The 17420-nt window shown below is 51.6% G+C and overlaps 8 protein-coding genes across 8 annotated transcripts; 4 read left to right on the top strand and 4 right to left on the bottom strand.

Annotated features, from left to right (window-relative positions):
- The first annotated feature begins 199 nt into the window (after positions 1-199).
- V1518DRAFT_189879 (uncharacterized protein) lies at positions 200-2537 on the top strand. The gene is made up of 5 exons (XM_066900869.1): positions 200-311; positions 366-449; positions 513-749; positions 804-993; positions 1048-2537. Exons 1-5 carry the CDS (start codon positions 237-239, stop codon positions 2235-2237), a joined length of 1776 nt encoding a protein of 591 aa, XP_066760497.1. The 5' UTR covers positions 200-236; the 3' UTR covers positions 2238-2537.
- V1518DRAFT_412988 (3-oxoacyl-reductase) lies at positions 1794-3420 on the bottom strand. Its single transcript, XM_066903212.1, has 4 exons — positions 2962-3420; positions 2867-2903; positions 2588-2806; positions 1794-2523 (listed from the first exon to the last, which is right to left on the bottom strand). The coding sequence occupies exons 1-4, from the start codon at positions 3298-3300 to the stop codon at positions 2282-2284; spliced, it is 837 nt and encodes a 278-aa protein (XP_066760496.1). The 5' UTR covers positions 3301-3420; the 3' UTR covers positions 1794-2281.
- Positions 3421-3584: 164 nt separating this feature from the next.
- On the top strand, positions 3585-4867 carry V1518DRAFT_372029 (uncharacterized protein; the record flags this gene model as incomplete). The annotated part of the gene is made up of 5 exons (XM_066901378.1): positions 3585-3710; positions 3763-4018; positions 4074-4228; positions 4283-4452; positions 4477-4867. 5 exons carry the CDS (start codon positions 3585-3587, stop codon positions 4865-4867), a joined length of 1098 nt encoding a protein of 365 aa, XP_066760495.1.
- Positions 4868-4902: 35 nt separating this feature from the next.
- On the bottom strand, positions 4903-6869 carry V1518DRAFT_189815 (uncharacterized protein). Its single transcript, XM_066900868.1, has 4 exons — positions 6668-6869; positions 6579-6612; positions 5781-6525; positions 4903-5723 (listed from the first exon to the last, which is right to left on the bottom strand). The coding sequence occupies exons 1-4, from the start codon at positions 6750-6752 to the stop codon at positions 4938-4940; spliced, it is 1650 nt and encodes a 549-aa protein (XP_066760494.1). The 5' UTR covers positions 6753-6869; the 3' UTR covers positions 4903-4937.
- Positions 6870-8089: 1220 nt separating this feature from the next.
- On the top strand, positions 8090-10086 carry V1518DRAFT_404282 (P-loop containing nucleoside triphosphate hydrolase protein; the record flags this gene model as incomplete). The annotated part of the gene is made up of 2 exons (XM_066901883.1): positions 8090-9068; positions 9119-10086. The coding sequence occupies 2 exons, from the start codon at positions 8090-8092 to the stop codon at positions 10084-10086; spliced, it is 1947 nt and encodes a 648-aa protein (XP_066760493.1).
- Positions 10087-10858: 772 nt separating this feature from the next.
- Positions 10859-12501, bottom strand: V1518DRAFT_190543 (uncharacterized protein). Its single transcript, XM_066900871.1, has one exon. The coding sequence runs from the start codon at positions 12339-12341 to the stop codon at positions 11001-11003; it is 1341 nt and encodes a 446-aa protein (XP_066760492.1). The 5' UTR covers positions 12342-12501; the 3' UTR covers positions 10859-11000.
- Positions 12502-12833: 332 nt separating this feature from the next.
- V1518DRAFT_412978 (Dolichyl-diphosphooligosaccharide--protein glycosyltransferase subunit WBP1) lies at positions 12834-14385 on the top strand. The gene is made up of 2 exons (XM_066903211.1): positions 12834-13021; positions 13099-14385. The coding sequence occupies exons 1-2, from the start codon at positions 12880-12882 to the stop codon at positions 14274-14276; spliced, it is 1320 nt and encodes a 439-aa protein (XP_066760491.1). The 5' UTR covers positions 12834-12879; the 3' UTR covers positions 14277-14385.
- On the bottom strand, positions 14306-17347 carry V1518DRAFT_412976 (uncharacterized protein). Its single transcript, XM_066903210.1, has one exon. It carries the CDS (start codon positions 17200-17202, stop codon positions 14386-14388), a length of 2817 nt encoding a protein of 938 aa, XP_066760490.1. The 5' UTR covers positions 17203-17347; the 3' UTR covers positions 14306-14385.
- Positions 17348-17420: the final 73 nt, after the last annotated feature.

Genomic DNA, 17420 nt, shown 5'->3' with positions numbered 1-17420 from the left:
CGGAGCGATGAGCAAGGGCGAACTGAATTTCCAACACCAGCTAATTGAAGACGTTGCGTTCACGCACCGCCACGACAGGCAAATATCACGATGGCTCGGGATACATATGCTAAGGAGGCGTTAGGGAGCGTATATGATAGAATTAAAAATGTGAGTTTGCCACAGTAAAGTGTGCAGGAGGCTCGACGGGACACAGCACCCTAAGAACTGACGCGTCTTGCTAGACCCGCGTGCTGATGGTCGGCGCCGGCGGAATTGGCTGTGAGCTGTTGAAAAATCTGGTTTTGTCTGGATTTAAGGAAGTCCATATGGTGAGTGTTTGTTCTGCAGGCCAAGGTTACCAGATCATCCTGACGTGATGCCAGGTTGATCTAGATACAATTGATCTCAGCAATCTCAACCGACAATTCCTGTTCGGACACGAGCACATCAAAAAATCGAAAGCTTTAGTAAGTGCTACTCGTTTGCATTGCAAATAAGTGTCGTGTTATTGACATCAAGTCTCGCAATAGGTTGCGAAGGAGACAGCTACAAAGTTCAACCCGGATGTCAATCTTGTCGCGTATCACGCCAATATCAAGGATCAGCAATTTGATGTTGCATGGTTCAAGTCATTTGATATTGTGTTCAATGCATTGGATAATTTGGATGCGCGTCGATATGTCAACAAAATGTGCTTAACTGCGGACGTGCCGCTGATCGAAAGTGGAACAACAGGATTTAACGGACAAGTTCAGGTTATTGCAAAGGCACGGTTCAGATGTCATAACAATTTGGCACTACGTTACTAACATCTAAGTTAGGGCAAGACTGAGTGCTATGAATGTATTCCCAAGGAAGTTCCCAAAAGTTTCCCAGTGTGTACGATCCGGACAACGCCGAGTCAACCTATCCATTGCATAGTCTGGGCGAAGAGCTATCTATTCAGTCAACTATTTGGCATTGATGAAGACGAGAGCCCGGATCTCGACAATTCTGTTACCTCTGAAAATGGTGAGCGCGATCCGATTGAACGTCATGATGTATTGGAAAGTTGACAAGGTCTAGCGGACGAAATCGGTAATCTTCGCCAGGAAGTCATAGAGCTAAAGCGAGTTAAAGACGCGTTTGGAACGGCTGAATTTGCAAAATTAGTATTCGAGAAGGTATTCAGCATTGATATCAATCGATTAGTAGGTATGGTGGAGGCGTGGGCGCATCGCAAGCCTCCGACTCCTCTGAAGTACGACGAAATGAAAGCCGCTTGTGATATGGAAGTCACGGTGTCCGCGCAATCACTTGCAGCTGACGATCAGCCGGTTTGGTCAGCTTCCGAGAACTTCGCTGTGTTTGCAGACAGTATTGAGCGTCTTAGCAAACGTTTACAGGAACTGCAAAGGGATGCTGCAACAGACGCCCCAAAGCCGGTATTATCTTTCGACAAGGATGATGACGATACCCTAGACTTCGTTGTCTCAGCGGCCAATCTGAGATCTCTCGCATTCAACATCGACAGAAAATCGAAGTTCGATATCAAGCAAATGGCGGGCAATATTATTCCTGCTATTGCGACGACGAACGCGATCATTGCAGGTATCTGTGTGTTGCAGAGTTTCAAGGTGCTTAATGATGATTTGGCGCATGCGAAAGCTGTATTTCTGTCGCGCCAGCCAGAGCGGATATTCAGCACCGAGTTTCTTCAAAAGCCGAATCGTTCGTGCGAAGTATGCAGCATTGCCCGGACGGGAGTGATGATGGATTTGAAGAAGCTGACATTACGCGACTTTATTGACAAGCTGCTCAAGGATACACTGGGATATTCAGATGAGCTCAGTGTGGTTACAACCAGTCTGTTGTACGATGTTGAATACGAGGACAATCTTGACAAGACTATGACGGAGCTAGGACTTGAGAACGGCTCATTCTTGACAATTATAGACGAGGACGAATCAGGGGACAGTACACCAAGAGTTAATCTTGAAATATTGGTTGAAGCGAAGGAATTCCCGAGAAACCACCTGGAGCCCTGTTTCAATCTCAGCCAGCTTCCTGTTATTGCGCGACGACCAGTAAGGGAGGCACCTGCAAGCGAGGACAATGGTTACAGTGCGGTAGAAGAGGTTGTTTCCGCAGGTGTTAAGCGGAAAGCCGAGGGAGAGCTTGAAACCGATTCGAAGCGGAGTAAAGCTGCCGGCAATGAAAACGTTGATGAGGTCATTTTCCTGGATGACATCGATGAGGTTATTGATATTGATTAGAGCTGGTTTGGGATTTGCATATTTCTTCAAAATGTATCATATAATTAAGATGTGGAAAAGCCACCATCAATCGATAGAATTGTACCATTGCAAAACTTGTTTTGAACAAGAAACAGGGCCGTATCTGCAACTTCTGAGGGGGTACCTAATCGAGCAAGTGGTACCTGCGGTAGAAAGCCGTCTCTCTGTACGGCGCTTACCATGTCCGTATCGATTAACCCTGGCCGGATTGCATTGACTCTAACATTTCTGGGACCTAATTCTGTTGCGAGCGCGGCTGTGAGTCCTGAATTTTGGTTAGTAATGACACACAGCGGGTGCGAGGCTGCAGCTAAGATCCCATAACATACCTTCAACTCCAGCCTTAGATGCTGCGTAAATACTTGAACCGCGAGCTGCTCTGGAAGCCAGAACAGATGAAATGTTTATGATGCAACTATCTGTCTTTTTGCCCATCATCGCACGTGAAAACGAACGACAAGCGTAGATAGTTCCGAGCAGGTTTGTGAAAATGATTTTGTCGATCTCATCTGGCGACGTAAAACAAAGAAGCTTTTGCTGTGAGATACCTGGATTTCAAATGTTAGAACCAGAGCGATAAAGCATACGAATCACAAGAAGTGAAATACCTGCTGCATTCACCAGTATGTCGATTGATTGTAGGCTCTGTCACAATCGTTAGAACCGGCAAAAATCTGAGTCCAAGTTAGTACACGCTCGTTACCATTCCACCGAGGTCATCTGGTGTCCACACTCGTTGGCAGCTGGACACATCAAATTGCACAGCACTATGCACTTGGCCAGCTTGCGTGTCAAGTTGCTTACAAGCGCTCTCCGCTGTCTCTGCGCTTCTGCCTACAATCACGCACGTTGCCCCTTCGCTCGCAAATTTTGAGGCAATAGCGAACCCAATTCCTCGAGAGCCACCGGTGATCAGACATCGCTGCCCTCGGAGGGACATTGAGGACATGCATTTGCGCGACCCCTGATAGTTTGTGATCTGAGGTGCTGTGAGTGTCCGCGATATCTTGATGACGGATAGCAGTGATCTGAAAGTCCTCATTGCTGTGCAATGGCAGTACGGTTGAGTCTCAAAACTGGATTCGTCAAATAACTGCACAGATGTTCTGTCGGAATGCTGCAAGAATCCCTGACCGAGGCGTGGGGCTGGGTCTGGTATACGATCGCAGCGGAGGTTACGTCAAATTTCGACCCCTGACTGAAATTTTAGTCTCGCGTAACGGCGCCTCCGACGATCATTGCAGACGCATACGCAGGACCCGCAGAGTGCTACACAGACTCCTCCCCGTGCTAGTGAACCCGCAATTGATATTCTTCAACATGATAATGTCGTCACTTTACAGAGAAAATGCGCGGACGACTACAGGCGTATTGGAGAGCGCCAAATACATATCCGAGAATTCGACCTATGTGACCATATCCCAAAGCGCGTGCGAAAGTGCAGCAATTAGTGTGAGTTGGGCGCTCTTCTTGCAATGGTATTTAACTAACACCGCAATTTCAGATATACGCCGCTATGCAGGAGAAATCGTATACGACCGAAACTTGGATCAACCACGTCCTTAATCCAAAAGTGCGAGACGCGAACGCGATTGACTGGATTTTTCTCGTGGACTTGCTGAATTTCAGTTTCTGGTCCGATGCCGACCTCGAGGATACTGGAAAGGCAGAGACAGCGAGATACGCGATCAATTGGGCAGGACAATACTGGACTGGATACTGGAGCTTGTGTGCGGTCGTCAATAGAGCTTTGAGCGAAGGTATGTCCAATTCATTTCCATTTTAGAGGTCTCTCAACGTTCTAACACTGCATAGGTATTCCGATCACGACACCGTCGTTTTGGACAGATACAGAGAAATGTACGGACGACCTAATAGCATATATTTTCCGCAGCGATACGACAGAGAGCGTTCCGATGCTACAAGAACGGATATCTTGTATGCGCGAGGCTGGATCTGCGCTTGTGTCAGTAAGTTATAGTCTATTTAGGTTAACTATTCGACTTGTGGTTAATCGAGAGCAGCAATTCGGTGGCCGGTTTACGAATTGCATCACCGAAGCTGGAAATTCTGCCGTCCGACTAGTCCACATCGTCGTTGACTCATTTCCATGCTTCCGAGACGAGTCAGAATATAAAGGACGGACAGTCCAAATTTATAAGAGAGCACAGATCCTAGTAGCTGGTTGGTATAGGTTTACATCAAGCGCGTGAACAAGAGCTAACGTGCGTGTCCCAGACATATGGGCGTGCTTCAACCAAACGTCGTACGGGAAATTCGATGATATCGATAAAATCAGCATGTTTGCAGATTACCGAGTTCCGCAAATCTTGCACACTCTAGGATGCCTTGAATACTCAACCGAATTAACTGCGCATATCGACAGTCTTCAAATGATTGACCATAACGACGAAAGAGAGGTCGAATTAAGAGGCTGCAGCATTTGGTCAGTGGAGGTCATCAAGCAGGCTCTACTGCGAGAGCATCCTGAATCGAAGATCAACTCTGTGTTACTTGACTTCTACCTCTGGGATACTGCGAAAGAACTTCAAGCGAATATGGTCAGACCAAGTGTTGCGTGCCATAGAACACGCAGCGTCTTTTATTAAATAGTTATATATCGGCCATCTCACTCAACATAAATTGTCCCAAAAGTTCAGATAAAATACCGCTCAGAACTCACAAATCCACTTTCAACTTCTTTACACTGTCAGACAGGCGATCTTTCATATGCTCAGAAAGCTTCTTTGTGCCGCTCGCTGCGCCATATAAGCCGCTCATAATGTACTGGTTGCCTTTATCCCACAACTTCGACCATCCTTCCGGATCAGCACCATGTCTGAACAGAGAGGTGTGCTTGCGAGCCATTGCAATCAGTTCGTTGCGAGTAGATCCTTGATATGTCGGAACACCATATGAGTCAAGGTAGGCCTTCAGATCACTGTCACTCCAGTTCTCAAAGGCAATGTCCTTACCCGAGTTGTACCAATCTTGAAGCTGAGTAATTACAGAAACATATTTATCGCCACCAGATTGACGCAAGGTGTCGAAGACTTGCCCTGCTTTGGCGGCTAACTGATCTCGAGTTCCAGTAACTGTATCGCCTTGCTGTTTGAGCCAGTTCTGAAGATCTTCTAAGGACCACGACTCAAAAGACCAATAATCCCAAGTCGCGATCGGCTTCCTGCGATTCTTCCACACGAGCTCGCGAAGTCTTTCAAGTGGTGTGTTCTCGGGGGCAATCACGCCTCTGGATACCAAAAACTCTTGCAGGCGTGAGTTCGACCATGTATCAGTGAGTTGCTTGAATGAGTCCGTCGTGAAGCTGTCAATTGACTCCTTAGTGCTTGCTCCAGCATCTTGAATGTTCTCTGAAGCAGTCCCATAAACCTGTGAAAATTTTTTGGCAGCTTGCTCAATGTCGTTCTTCAGCAGATACTTGTGACGACGCGCGGACGCGAGAAGCTAAGCGGTAGTTAGCACTCTGATCTCTGCCCAACACAATGACAACGACGGGCATACCCGATCTCTTGAGGATGGTTGCGGAACAGCAATACCATGCTCATCGAACCACTCCTTCAAATCTGAATCTGACCAGGTATTGAACGCTGAATTGCGAACTTCACCTGACGCGTCAAGCACATTCTCGTGAAGATGGCTGAACGCGACTTGGGCGTGCGAGTACGCATGTTGCGCGCTACCAGTCGTTGAACGTGAATAATCGATAACCTGTTGAATCAAGGTGTTGCGCGTCGGATTTCTGGGAACGTCGTATCCATGTTTGGTGAGCCATTCTGCGAGTTCCGAATCCGACCACTCGTTGAAGACCCAGTTAGTAGCGTCGTTGGACGTTGCCCCGACCTGATTATAAATGTAGTCATAATTGTCCTTGATCTTCTGCAGCAGAGCGTCTTTCGTGGAGTCGATAGGGGCACCAAAATGATGATTATCCAAAAATCGCTTCATCGCAGAGTCCGACCATGTGTCGAAAATCCACTCCTTTATGCTGCCATATCCACCCTCAGCAGTTCCAGACATCTGTCGCCAGTATTTGCCCGCCGTCGCAATAAGCCATTCGCGATTATCTTTCTCAGTTTCCTTGACAGTAACACCCTCCTTCTTGAGAAAGTTGACGATATGATCATTGTTCCATGTGGAAAACGGGCTAGCCGACGCTGTTGACGCGTCCCAGTTCTTGCGGATCAGACCGAGGAGTTCGTCGCGCGACTGAGAGTCAGTGTACTTGATATGATTGTCATGTAGCCATCTGATAATGGTTAGTTGCAATTATAGACGAGTCGAATATAGTGAGAAGCATACTGAGCGATCGTCTTGGTGTCCCAAGTGTTGTACTCTAAGATCGGCAGGTTAGCACGATCAATTCATCATGCGATTACAGCATCACTAACCTGGCGTAGCATGCGAATGAAACGGTCCCCATGCTGAGACACAAGCTGCCGCGTAGAGCAGCGCCAAAAGGTAGGTCAATCTCATAGTATCGGTGAATTGTGTTGATCCCTATTCCAATATATTGGTAAGGGTAAGGCACGGAAGAAGGCACGACCTTGAGCTATATATTGCGGGTGCGCTGGGCTGCAGTTCCGCCTTTCAGCGTGAGTTTAGGCAGTGATGTGCCGTGCGAGCAGCGAGACACGAATCTAAATGGCGGGATTGACCGGTGACATGCGTCGAGCGTCGATCTTGTGCGGAGCCGGTGAGCTCATCGGTTCAACGCACGAGCGGCATCGTCTGGATCCAAACTAAGCTCTTGATGTTATATTGCCGTTTAGTAAAAGTGGTTTGATTCGGTCGATACTTTCTTGGCTGAGATCGAAATCGAACCGGCGTCCGGTAACGGGATACTCGCGCCGATCTACTCCGCGGTACGAAGAATCGGTTCAAATAGATTCCAAGGTTGATATTTTGTAGACTATTTGAAGAACTCTGGAGAATGCCGGTTGATGGGTTTGCGAATGTCGTGCTCTGCCGCCTAGAGTGATGGTCATCCAGTTCGCTCAACAGTGGCGATCTTTCCGTCGATCTTCGAGCTACACGCATTCGACCATCGCCTGCGGCACAGTCTAAGTCAACAATCAGTGACTTGACGAGCTCATTTATGCGCCCTGCAACTAGATGTAGAATCAGGGCGAGTTCCAGTAGATGTTTTCGCATCTCGTCTCCTCTACCCAGACGTGACGTCATCAGGGTACTGTGCATTCAGGGGGCAATTAAAGCTCGGCAGACGAGTCCGGGCCGTAGCTAAAAAAATCTGACGCGCTGTAAATTCGCCAGAATGCCCTAAGGACCAGACGAGGACCCTGCAGGCGACACTGCTGTCTGCAGGCCCGCAGCCTGATCTCAGAAAGTGTGTTTGCCTTATCGTGGGCTGTATTTGGGAAGTAAGGCTGGCCTTCTTGGTTTTATATCATCTTGCCAACGCAATTCTGTGGTTATCTGCGAATATTTGCTATCTACTCGTCGTCCAACATATTCTGCGATTTCATCCAGCGAAGAAAAAAAGACTGTCGAACGCATCCTTTATTTTTAGGATCAGCGGGCAACGAGGATCAGAGCACGGCGCAGCTCAGCCTTGCGAAAAAGCACGGTGCGTTCATGTGTTGTCAATTCGTCAGCCCGCGCTGTAATGGTCTCGGAGTTAAGCTTGGTCAAGTAAATCTCCGGCGCATGTCTAAGAACTGGTCCCAACGCACCGTTCTAGTCGTCCAGTTGTGAGAACTTTCCCGAGCTCTCAGACTCTTCGTTTTTGCGTTGCATCCTCGCCACAGACATTTCCCACTGCAACGCTATTGTTTGACGTTTCCTCTTTGATCATGGCAAAGAGACACCGCGGCTCTTTTGAAAAAGCGCAGCGGACGGAAGCAGTCACTTCGACGACTTACTCTGGACAATTATATACCTACGGCAAATACTATGTACGATTTCTGTCATATGTCTGGCCGGTGCACAACCGAAAGCTGCAGATAAATATTTTTCTCTGCGTGCTGCTCATGCTTCTCAAGCGAGCCATCAATGTCGCGCTGCCCGATCGGCTCGGACGCATAACTAGAGCGCTGATCTCTGAAGCTGCTGGCAGTGGCAGCATACCGTGGTTTGAAATCGTGGTATACTTGGCGCTCAGGTACTTGCACGAGGGTGGCTCCATAATAACGTACCTGGAGAACCGCCTGTGGAACTCGATTGTGCACTTCTCGGATGCGCAGCTGTCGATGACAAGTCTCAATCAGGCGCTCAGTCTCGACATCGACTACTACGTGAAGGAAGGCGCCAGCAAGATTCAGTCAAGACTTGACTGCAGCCGTGCGATTTCGGCATACGTCGAGAATGTTACGTTTGAATTCCTTCCGCTAATACTGGACACCGTCTTTGCGATCGGATATTTTATGCGCACATTCGACAAGTACTTTGCCGCGGTCGTTGTGTGTGCCGTCTCGGCTTACATGTGGGCCAGCACCGCCCTATCGCAGGATCGACGCCTCCGCAAATTCAAGCACCACGAAGCACAGATGAAAGTATACGAGATACGACATGACATAGTATCTTCATACGAGACTGTGAAGTACTTCAACACGAAGGAGTACGAGACTGAGCGATTCAGATTGGCACTGGATGAGCGGTATGAGACACAATTGGAATTCGAGGCCGCGAATTGTCGCTTGCGCTTGTCGCAGAATATGATCTTTTCGGTACTGATATTCTTTTCCTGCGTGTACGCTGCATCGAGTGTGGCGACCGGCAAAAAGGATATCGGCTACTTTGTGACGGTCCTTACGTATCTGGAGCAGATAAGATGTATGCGCTTTGATTTATTGATTTCTTGGCCCTATACTAACATTTCCCAGATCCGCTTGACTACTTGACAAGGTTCATGAAGTCATTAGATGACCATCTCACGCGAGCGGACAAAATCATCGTTCTTCTCGAAAACAAACCGTCAGTCACCAACCGCCCTGACGCCGTGCCACTCAAAGTAGCGAACGGCGAGCTGCAGTTCGACAACGTCAGCTTCAGCTACAAAGCAAGCGACGACGACGCTATCCGGGATTTCTGTCTCAACTGCCCTGCAGGCGCGACGGTTGCATTTGTAGGCGAGAGCGGGGGGGGCAAATCCACGCTGTTCAGGTTGCTGCTTCGGTTCTATGATGTTGCGTCTGGATCAATCAAAATCGATGGACAGGATATCCGCAGCGTCACACTGGAGTCGTTGAGTGCTTCGATTGGTATCGTGCCGCAGGAATGCCAGCTGTTTAACGACACGATCATGTACAACATCCGATATGGTCGGCTTGATGCGACGGACGAGGAGGTTTATGCCGCTGCAAAGGCAGCTTCAATTCATGACAAAATCCTTAGATTTTCGAGCGGATACAAGACTCTGGTCGGCCAAGGCGGTCTTCGCTTATCCGGCGGCGAGAGACAGCGCGTCGCTATCGCGCGCGCCGTGCTGAAGAACCCCAAAATACTATTACTCGATGAAGCAACCGCCATGCTAGACGTCGAGTCAGAGCAGAACGTTCACGAAGCGTTGCATGAGATCAGTCAAAAGAGAACGACGCTCATCATTGCTCACCGGATGTCCACGATTCTATCAGCGGACAAAATCGTCGTGATGCACGCCGGCCGGTTGATCGAGCAGGGCACACATGAGCAACTACTAATGCTCCGAGGGCGGTACTACGAGCTGTGGCGCAAACAGGTCACCTCGCAGCTCGCAAAAAAAAGAGGAATCAATGGGTACGACGAAAACACCGCCGTGGACAAGTTGATCGGCATGATTGTCGCAAAGGATCTGGACCTCAGCATAAGCTAGATCGCGACTACGCGGAGCGGTTGGAATGACATGATTGGTTTGAAATGATCAAAATGGAGTTTAACGTTTGTTTTATATTTCGCGCACTTGATAGCGCTATTCATGAATGATCTGCATTTTGGTATCTGTAACGTACACGTAACGTCGTGGGGTAAAACAAAATAAAAATTTTGGGCATGTCCGAACTCGTGTCGGTAATTGGCTTATTGCGCGGTCCAGTGGAAGTGGGACTCAGGGAGCGCGGCGTGGCGAGACAGTGATAAGCTGCCAAAGGAGCCGGCCTGCTGCCGGTTGTGGTGACGCGTCGTCCGCTCAGTGCGTTAGGCGACGCGACTCCTTGGGAGCCAAGATGTCATGCCCACGAATAGCACGCGCGGCGTTGCTGACTGTAGTCCGGGCCGTTTTGGTAGCACATGCACGGAAGCACACTACGACGACACGCGGCCTGCAAGCTGCAGGCTGCACTCTGCATGCAGCATGCCGTCTCGTCGCGTCTGTCACCGCGGCCCGGTCTTTGAACCGCGCTAGAGGACAGGTCGGCCGACAGGTCCTCAGTCGGTAGTGTCATCGGCGAGTGAATGTTAGCGGTATTCCTCAGAATGTGAATTAAAATAATATATACCACACCATGCACACGCCGTCCTTCTGTCGGTCCCATTTGCGAAATTACAGCAGTAACAGCAAAGGAACAACATGCAAATATACACGCAATGACAGAGGCTCGTACGAATAAAGTCAAGAGAAGAAAAACAGAGCCAAAGAAATAACTCCAAAACTATCCAAAAATATCCACCCTCGAACGAAGGTATAACCAAAATACACGCTAACTAGGCGGTCGTGAAAGCAACACGCTTCTGCTTCTATCCGGGCAAGCAAAGATCATCAAATAAGCAAAGATTATACAGGAATCGTAGTTACATTCCCATTGCCACAAAGCAGACCATGGCGACCACCAATCCCATGCATGACGAGGAGCCTTGGCCGCTCGCAGCCAGGACCTCGCGCACGTTCAGTCGCTTTGCGATACCAGTAGATCGGTTCGATTTAGGGCGAATCTTATGATCGTGCTCGGCGATGTTCTTCGGCATGAAATCTTGCTGCGGTAGATCGTTCTTGTCGTTGGCGCCGCTTGTCCGGCTGCTGCTGTGAGCGTGCTTGTCTCCTTGGTCGTTGTCCATCTCTTCTCTGTCATTGATATATGCGAACTGCCGCGATATGCTGCCGTCTATGTATGTGGCGAAATTATTGGGATCGCTGTGTGCGTCGCGTTTGCTGTTTTTGTCTAAGTTGCTGGGAATGCCGTCATCGTTGTCTTGGGCGTTAATGTTGTTGTTGTCTATGGCGCGTGAACGTGATGATGGTGCATCTATGCTTTGCCGTAATTGGTCCTTTTCCTCCTTCCTGCTGACGCTCCACGGATCGCGGGATAAAGGCGACGGCTGCGAAGTCGGCCGTGGCATGACGGTGTATGTGCTAAGCGCGTGCTTTGGCACTTCGACCACTGTATCCGTTTCCGATGCGAGCGACATGTTGAACTTGGATATACTCCTTGCGAACGCGCGGAGTAGCAGTGTCGTACGCGACGATGGACCGAGCAGGGACGCGAGCAAGTGGGTAGACTGCGGCGGTGCGGGCAACGCGACGATCGGCGGTTTGTAGAGCAGCAGTCCCGGGGCGGCCGGCGCGGGGGCGTCATGGTTCAAACACAGACCGAGCTGGAAGCACGCCGCAGAGGGGACGCAATCGGCGGGGTCGGACACGAGTGCACACAGCGAGTGTGCGTCCTCGCCTTCAGCGAGCGCGAGCGGCGGCGCAGGCGGGTCTATGTCGTCGTTCCACCCCGGTGGACACGACATGAAGCCATCTTTCGCGGAGCATGCAGTGGAATGTGGTGCGGAATGTGCGTCGAATTTTGGCACGTCGGAGGACTCTGACGTGCCGAATAGGGACGCGAAGCGGGCGGCGGGGGCGATGGGCGGCTTGGGGAGAAGGAGGAGGAGGCGGTCAGTCGAGCATACGACGGCGGCGGAGAGAGATGCGAGGGCGATGGCGATAGAAGAGGAGCCGGAGGCGACGGAAGAGACTGCGTAGCGGGAGGAAGATGCGAGAACGGCGTAGGAACGGGCGGCAGAGGAGGAGGTGGTGGCCGACACCGGTGGAGGCTCAGGCGCGACGCGCTGGAGATTCGTGGCGGCCGCGAGCAGCGCGGCCGCGAGCGCGAAGAGGAGCAGACACGCGCGGCGAGAAGAGTGCATGACGCACGCGCATACGGCCTGCGAGCGGCAGAAGGACGGCGGAGGAGGCAAGCGGAAGCGAGGAGAAGCCCAAGCGGGCGCGAGCGTGAGGCAGCCGGCGGAGAAGAAGAGGGACGCGATGGGCGCAGCGGCGGCGGAGTAGAAGCAACGCAGAGCGGCGGTCAGGTTTGCGTTTTGCGGACGAAGCGCGAGCGTGCGGCGTCTTGCCGCGCCGCGTTGCGAAACCCGCACCCCGCCACACCGCCCTAGCCCTGGTTGCGCGATAAGGCGCCGCACGCTTTAGGGCTTCTCTGTTGCCCGGCCATGCCGGCGCTAGACCAGATCGAGCGTGCACAGCTCCGCCACTCTGATTGGCCTGCAGCCCAGTTAAGGTTTGAAGTCTGGCAAGCGATCAGGAGTTGTCATCTACTCGTTCACGTGCGCTTCACAATTTAGGGCAAAGCCCTACCACTTGCGTCTCCTGCCGCGTCCAGACCCAAAACCTCGACACGTACACACCATAGCACCTTACCGCCCGTCCGCCCACCCCGCGTCCGCCATGCTCGCCCGTCTGCTATTTGCCGTCGTGCTGCTTGTGCAATGCGCTTGCGCCATTTCTCTCACCGGTCCGCGGTTATTGGTTGTGCAGGATCCGTCGTTCATCAAGGAAGATCACAGCGTCTTCTTCGATGATCTCACAGGTACGCGTGTACACGTTCACTCCGACCTGCGTGCTCCCGCCCAAACCGCTCTGGACTAATCTCATCAATTGCCGCAGAACGCAAGTTTGACATCGACTTCCGTGCACCGAATGATCCGGATCTTGGGCTCTTTGCGTACGGTGAGCGCACATATGACCACGTCATCCTCACTTTGCCAAAGACGCAAAAGGCACTCGGTCCCAACCTGCTCGCAAAGCCGTTGCTCGAATTCCTTACCAAAGGGGGCAATGTGATTGTCCTGCTGAACCCGAGCGAGCGACCACTAGGTGCAGTTCGCGAACTGGGATCACAGCTCGACTTCACGCTGCCGATGCGCGACTCATACCTCGTGGATCACTTTAACTATGATCCTGACACTTCGTCCGAGCAACACACTTCGATCTTGCTAGACCCTGCGACCGCTATCGACTGCCCCGATATCATCTCTGTTTCCGACACATCCAAGAAGATCAAATACCCCCTAGGATCGGGCATGTATCTCGGCAACAGCCCGCTGATTCTTCCAATCTTGCACGCACACGAGACCGCGTACGTATACAATACCGGCGAGGAGGACACAGCCTCAGCCACGCCATTCTCAACCGGCACCCAAACCTACCTTGTCGCCGGTTTCCAGGCGCTTAACAATGCGCGCCTTGTGTTTGTTACCAGCAGCGCCATGTTGTCCGACGTTGCTTTTGACGACTCCGCCAACCGTGAGTTCGCTGCCGCAGTCTCAAAGTGGGCGTTCCAGGAGCGCGGCGTGATCAAGTTGACCTCGGTGTCACACTCGCTTGTGAACTCCGCCGAGATCTCGCCATCCATCTACCGCGTCAAGCAGGACATCGCGTACTCCGCTGCTCTGTCCGAGTATGTAGACGACCACTGGGTTCCCTACGTCGCGTCCGACGTACAGCTCGAGTTCACCATGCTCGACCCATATTACCGCATCACACTCACTCCATCCGGCGCAGTCGACTCCTCTGAGATCTTTTCGACAATCTTCAAGGCCCCTGACCAGCACGGCGTATTCTCCTTCGTGCTCAACTACAAGCGTCCCGGTCTGTCTTACATCAAGGACAAGCGCGCCGTCACTCTGCGCCACTTTGGCCACAACGAGTTCTTGCGCAGTTTCGCCATCCCGAACGCTTGGCCTTACATCACCTCCATCGTTACCGTCATCGGTGCCTGGGCTCTGTTCATTGTCCTATGGCTCTTCAGCGGCCCAGGGTCGTCGCCGAAAAAAACACAGTAGTTTACTCTCAAAAGTTTATGTCCCGCTGATTCTTTCTATATATATCTATTGTATGTATATTTGTAAATTACATTCGCGTCAGGGTTTAAACTATACTCAACAAAGTCAATCACCGCTTTGCGCCCCATCGCATGTTGACCTGCTTCGACCGCACCATTGGCCCCACAACACGCACGGCAATCAGCAAGCCCGAGATGGTCATCAGAAGCTGACTCTTGTTAAAGGATTTTGCCAACATATCAAACGGCTGCGATGGCGTGAGCCGGGTGAAGAACAGGTCGAGACCGTACGAGAATACGAGCACCGTAGACTCCAAGGTTGCCGGGGTCGTGATGATCTTTTTCGTTCCGTGCACCTCATATGCGTGCGAGATCACTATCCGCCGGTCGTCGCCGACAGCCGCCTCGTACTTCATCAGCCCTTCCTCCTTCTCGACGTTGCTCGGCTCTCGATTCACCGGCCGCCGCGCATCGAGAACGCGTTTCGGCAGCGTGATAATCTGCGAACTGCTCATACCCGCAATCACGTCTCTGCTCGTAATTCCAAACCGCGACCGCGTCACCGCCAGCGTCTGTACGTGGCTTGGTAGCAAAAAAGCCTGTCCTTGCACGTACGGAACCGGAGTGTCAGTGAACGACGAAAAGTTCTTCGCGCCGCTGCTCCACCGCTCGTTCCGAATATCCGACTCGAATAGGTCCAGCACGACGATTTTCTCGCCGCGCGCAACGGACTCGCTCCAGTAGCTGTAAACGACCCAGTGCTCGCCGACAACCATCTTGATACCGGCTGCTGTGTCGATACCCTCGCCTGTGTGCACGGAAGAGTACAAAATCCGGCCGGAGACACTGTCGATCAAAAACACGGCCGCTGAAGAGGCTTTGGAGTCGATAGCGGCGATTGCCATCACATTCGGATTCAGGTACTTATACAACACAGACCTATCGCCGAGCACAAGGCCGATGGAAACTGTCTGATCTTCAGGGTGACGAGTAGCAGTAGCGGAGATAGTATACTCCTCTGGAGGCGTGAAAATCCAGGTCTCAAGGAGGGCACCCTCATGGTAGATGTATCCCTTGACGCTGTTTCCGCTTTCCTTCGTGAAGTAAACGTCTTTGCTAGGCGTCGTCTCGCCCAAGAAGTGCAGGGCACCATGTGCGGTCCACACGCCGAGAACAGCATCATCGCCATCGGTGAACGAGACAAGCGACTGGATCTTATCGCCCAACGACAACGCCGACACCGTCATTTCAGATGTTACCTTTCCAGCAACTGCATCCACGGTGACGGCTTTGCCAAACGCGCCGATCACAATAATCTCGCCTTTGCCTGAACCGTGGACAGCGCCGACAATCGGTTCGCCAGTGATAACGCCGTCAAGCTTCCACACTGTCGCACCACCATAAATCGTATCCAGCGCGCGAAGGCCACCGTTGCTCGTCACGACGACCACGAACTTGCGGAACCCGAAAGTGTCACCGACGCTTGACTTTGGATCAATTGGTTGCGCGGTGTACTCCCCGGATCGGAGGCGCTTGACAAGCGCCTTGATGTGAGCCGGGATGTTTCCCAGTGCTTGCCAATGTCTTTTCACTCGGTGAATGTAGGCCTGCAGAGGAGTGGAGTGTTCCTCGAACAATATGTTGTCGATAGAAGAGCTCTCGCCTTCAACCTCGAGATCAACAAACAGCGCCGTAACAACATCCGACATCGATTCATCCCGTGACCACGCAACATGCCCATGGCCAGAAACTGTAGGACTCGTAACATAAGCTATCTCGCCGTTCACTAGCACAGCCAGGCATCCTGCCGTGCTGCACTTTGCAAACGAAACCTCGGACGACAACGAGATTGCCGCAGGCTGCGACAGAGGTAGGATAAGACCATCGCTGCTCACCGAGTAGACTGATACTAGCCACGGCGCAATTTCAAACAACTTATTCTGCGCAGGGACGAAAACGGATGAAGTTGACTTCGCCTCGGTCTTGCTGACGAAAGTGATTCCCCCGTCGCTGAGCTTATAAACTTCAGCCCAAGATGACGCCTGCATGGAGGTGAATGTGGCGACAATCTCGTCCGCGGCAGTAGACGCCAATGACACAGATGAATAGGGCTGATTAACAAGGATCTCGAGGATGGTCGATGGCTCCGTCGAGAGGACAGCAAGCTTGATCGTACCTGGCTCGCCTGGCAGAGTCCAGTAAATAATATGCTCTGATCCAGTTACCTTCAAGACACCAATGACCGCAGGATTTTGATCCAAAACGAAGAACTCAGACAGGGGTTCATCTGCGCTAACGATATAGTATCCAAATCCCTTGCCTTGAACTCGAGCAAGGGCAGCAATAGTCTCGGGACCATTGTAGGTGTCAGGAATCACGCAAATCGCAACCGGGAACGACCCTTCTGGAAGCTGTATTTCCAAATTCACAGCACCAGTGCGGCCGCGCACTTGGGAAACCATGCCCTTGCTGCCCAGAACGAGCACATCACTGGTCGCGCGGACGGCCACATCCACCGGAGCGCCGATTCCAAGAAACGCGTCCCAGGCCGAGTATCCCGACCTGTCAAGCCATGCGGAAAGATGGGTGATCTGCTTGTCATTGGCGCTCGCGCCTGCGAGGAGAACAGTCGAGTCGTCGAGTGACTTGAGGACAGCGTGCTCTGGGGAAGTCGCGTCCACTACATGATGACGCCAGCGAACAGCGCCGGTCAGTGCATCTATGCCTGCCAACACTCCTGCCGAAGAAAATGACGTGATAAATCCCGGCGAAATGACAATGTTCTCAGGGCCCGGAATCAAGCCCAGCGCTGCATGATGCCAGTCGATGACAAAGGCCTCGTCGTCGAAGAGCGCCGTCGCGATGTTCGCCGCGGCGAAGAGAGCGACAGCAAAATTAATTGCGACGCTGTTGAATGAGAAATGCATGCCTCTGTTCAATTGACCCGCATGAAGGAGATGAATGGTGGTGGCGTGGGTAACGGGGTTGCTGATCAAAGAGTATGGCGTTGTGGAGCCGTCGGACTTTTGCAACTTCACACGATTGCGTTTGTTCTTAGATTGTGTCGTACATCTGTCGATCTCGGCCACCCTCCACAGCCAGCCTGTAAATAAACTACTTATAACATCTCCGCTTGTCTGAAACC

Source organism: Limtongia smithiae (assembly GCF_038497785.1).
Source record: "Limtongia smithiae strain NRRL Y-17922 unplaced genomic scaffold V1518scaffold_3, whole genome shotgun sequence".
Lineage (NCBI taxonomy): Eukaryota > Fungi > Ascomycota > Lipomycetes > Lipomycetales > Lipomycetaceae > Limtongia > Limtongia smithiae.
The sequence above is the reverse complement of the archived record's forward strand: the minus strand, read 5'-3'. Positions and strand labels throughout refer to the sequence as shown.

Coding starts and splice junctions, on each gene's coding strand:
- V1518DRAFT_189879 (XM_066900869.1), top strand. CDS start 237: ATGGTCGGCGCCGGCGGAATTGGCTGTGAGCTGTTGAAAAATCTGGTT. Junction 312..365: donor GATTTAAGGAAGTCCATATG/GTGAGTGTTTGT, acceptor ACGTGATGCCAG/GTTGATCTAGATACAATTGA. Junction 750..803: donor AAGTTCAGGTTATTGCAAAG/GCACGGTTCAGA, acceptor CATCTAAGTTAG/GGCAAGACTGAGTGCTATGA.
- V1518DRAFT_412988 (XM_066903212.1), bottom strand. CDS start 3,300: ATGAGGACTTTCAGATCACTGCTATCCGTCATCAAGATATCGCGGACA. Junction 2,904..2,961: donor CAGATGACCTCGGTGGAATG/GTAACGAGCGTG, acceptor CGATTGTGACAG/AGCCTACAATCAATCGACAT. Junction 2,524..2,587: donor ATCTAAGGCTGGAGTTGAAG/GTATGTTATGGG, acceptor ACCAAAATTCAG/GACTCACAGCCGCGCTCGCA.
- V1518DRAFT_189815 (XM_066900868.1), bottom strand. CDS start 6,752: ATGAGATTGACCTACCTTTTGGCGCTGCTCTACGCGGCAGCTTGTGTC. Junction 6,613..6,667: donor TCATTCGCATGCTACGCCAG/GTTAGTGATGCT, acceptor TGCCGATCTTAG/AGTACAACACTTGGGACACC. Junction 6,526..6,578: donor GACACCAAGACGATCGCTCA/GTATGCTTCTCA, acceptor AACCATTATCAG/ATGGCTACATGACAATCATA.
- V1518DRAFT_190543 (XM_066900871.1), bottom strand. CDS start 12,341: ATGCACTCTTCTCGCCGCGCGTGTCTGCTCCTCTTCGCGCTCGCGGCC.
- V1518DRAFT_412978 (XM_066903211.1), top strand. CDS start 12,880: ATGCTCGCCCGTCTGCTATTTGCCGTCGTGCTGCTTGTGCAATGCGCT. Junction 13,022..13,098: donor CTTCTTCGATGATCTCACAG/GTACGCGTGTAC, acceptor CAATTGCCGCAG/AACGCAAGTTTGACATCGAC.
- V1518DRAFT_412976 (XM_066903210.1), bottom strand. CDS start 17,202: ATGCATTTCTCATTCAACAGCGTCGCAATTAATTTTGCTGTCGCTCTC.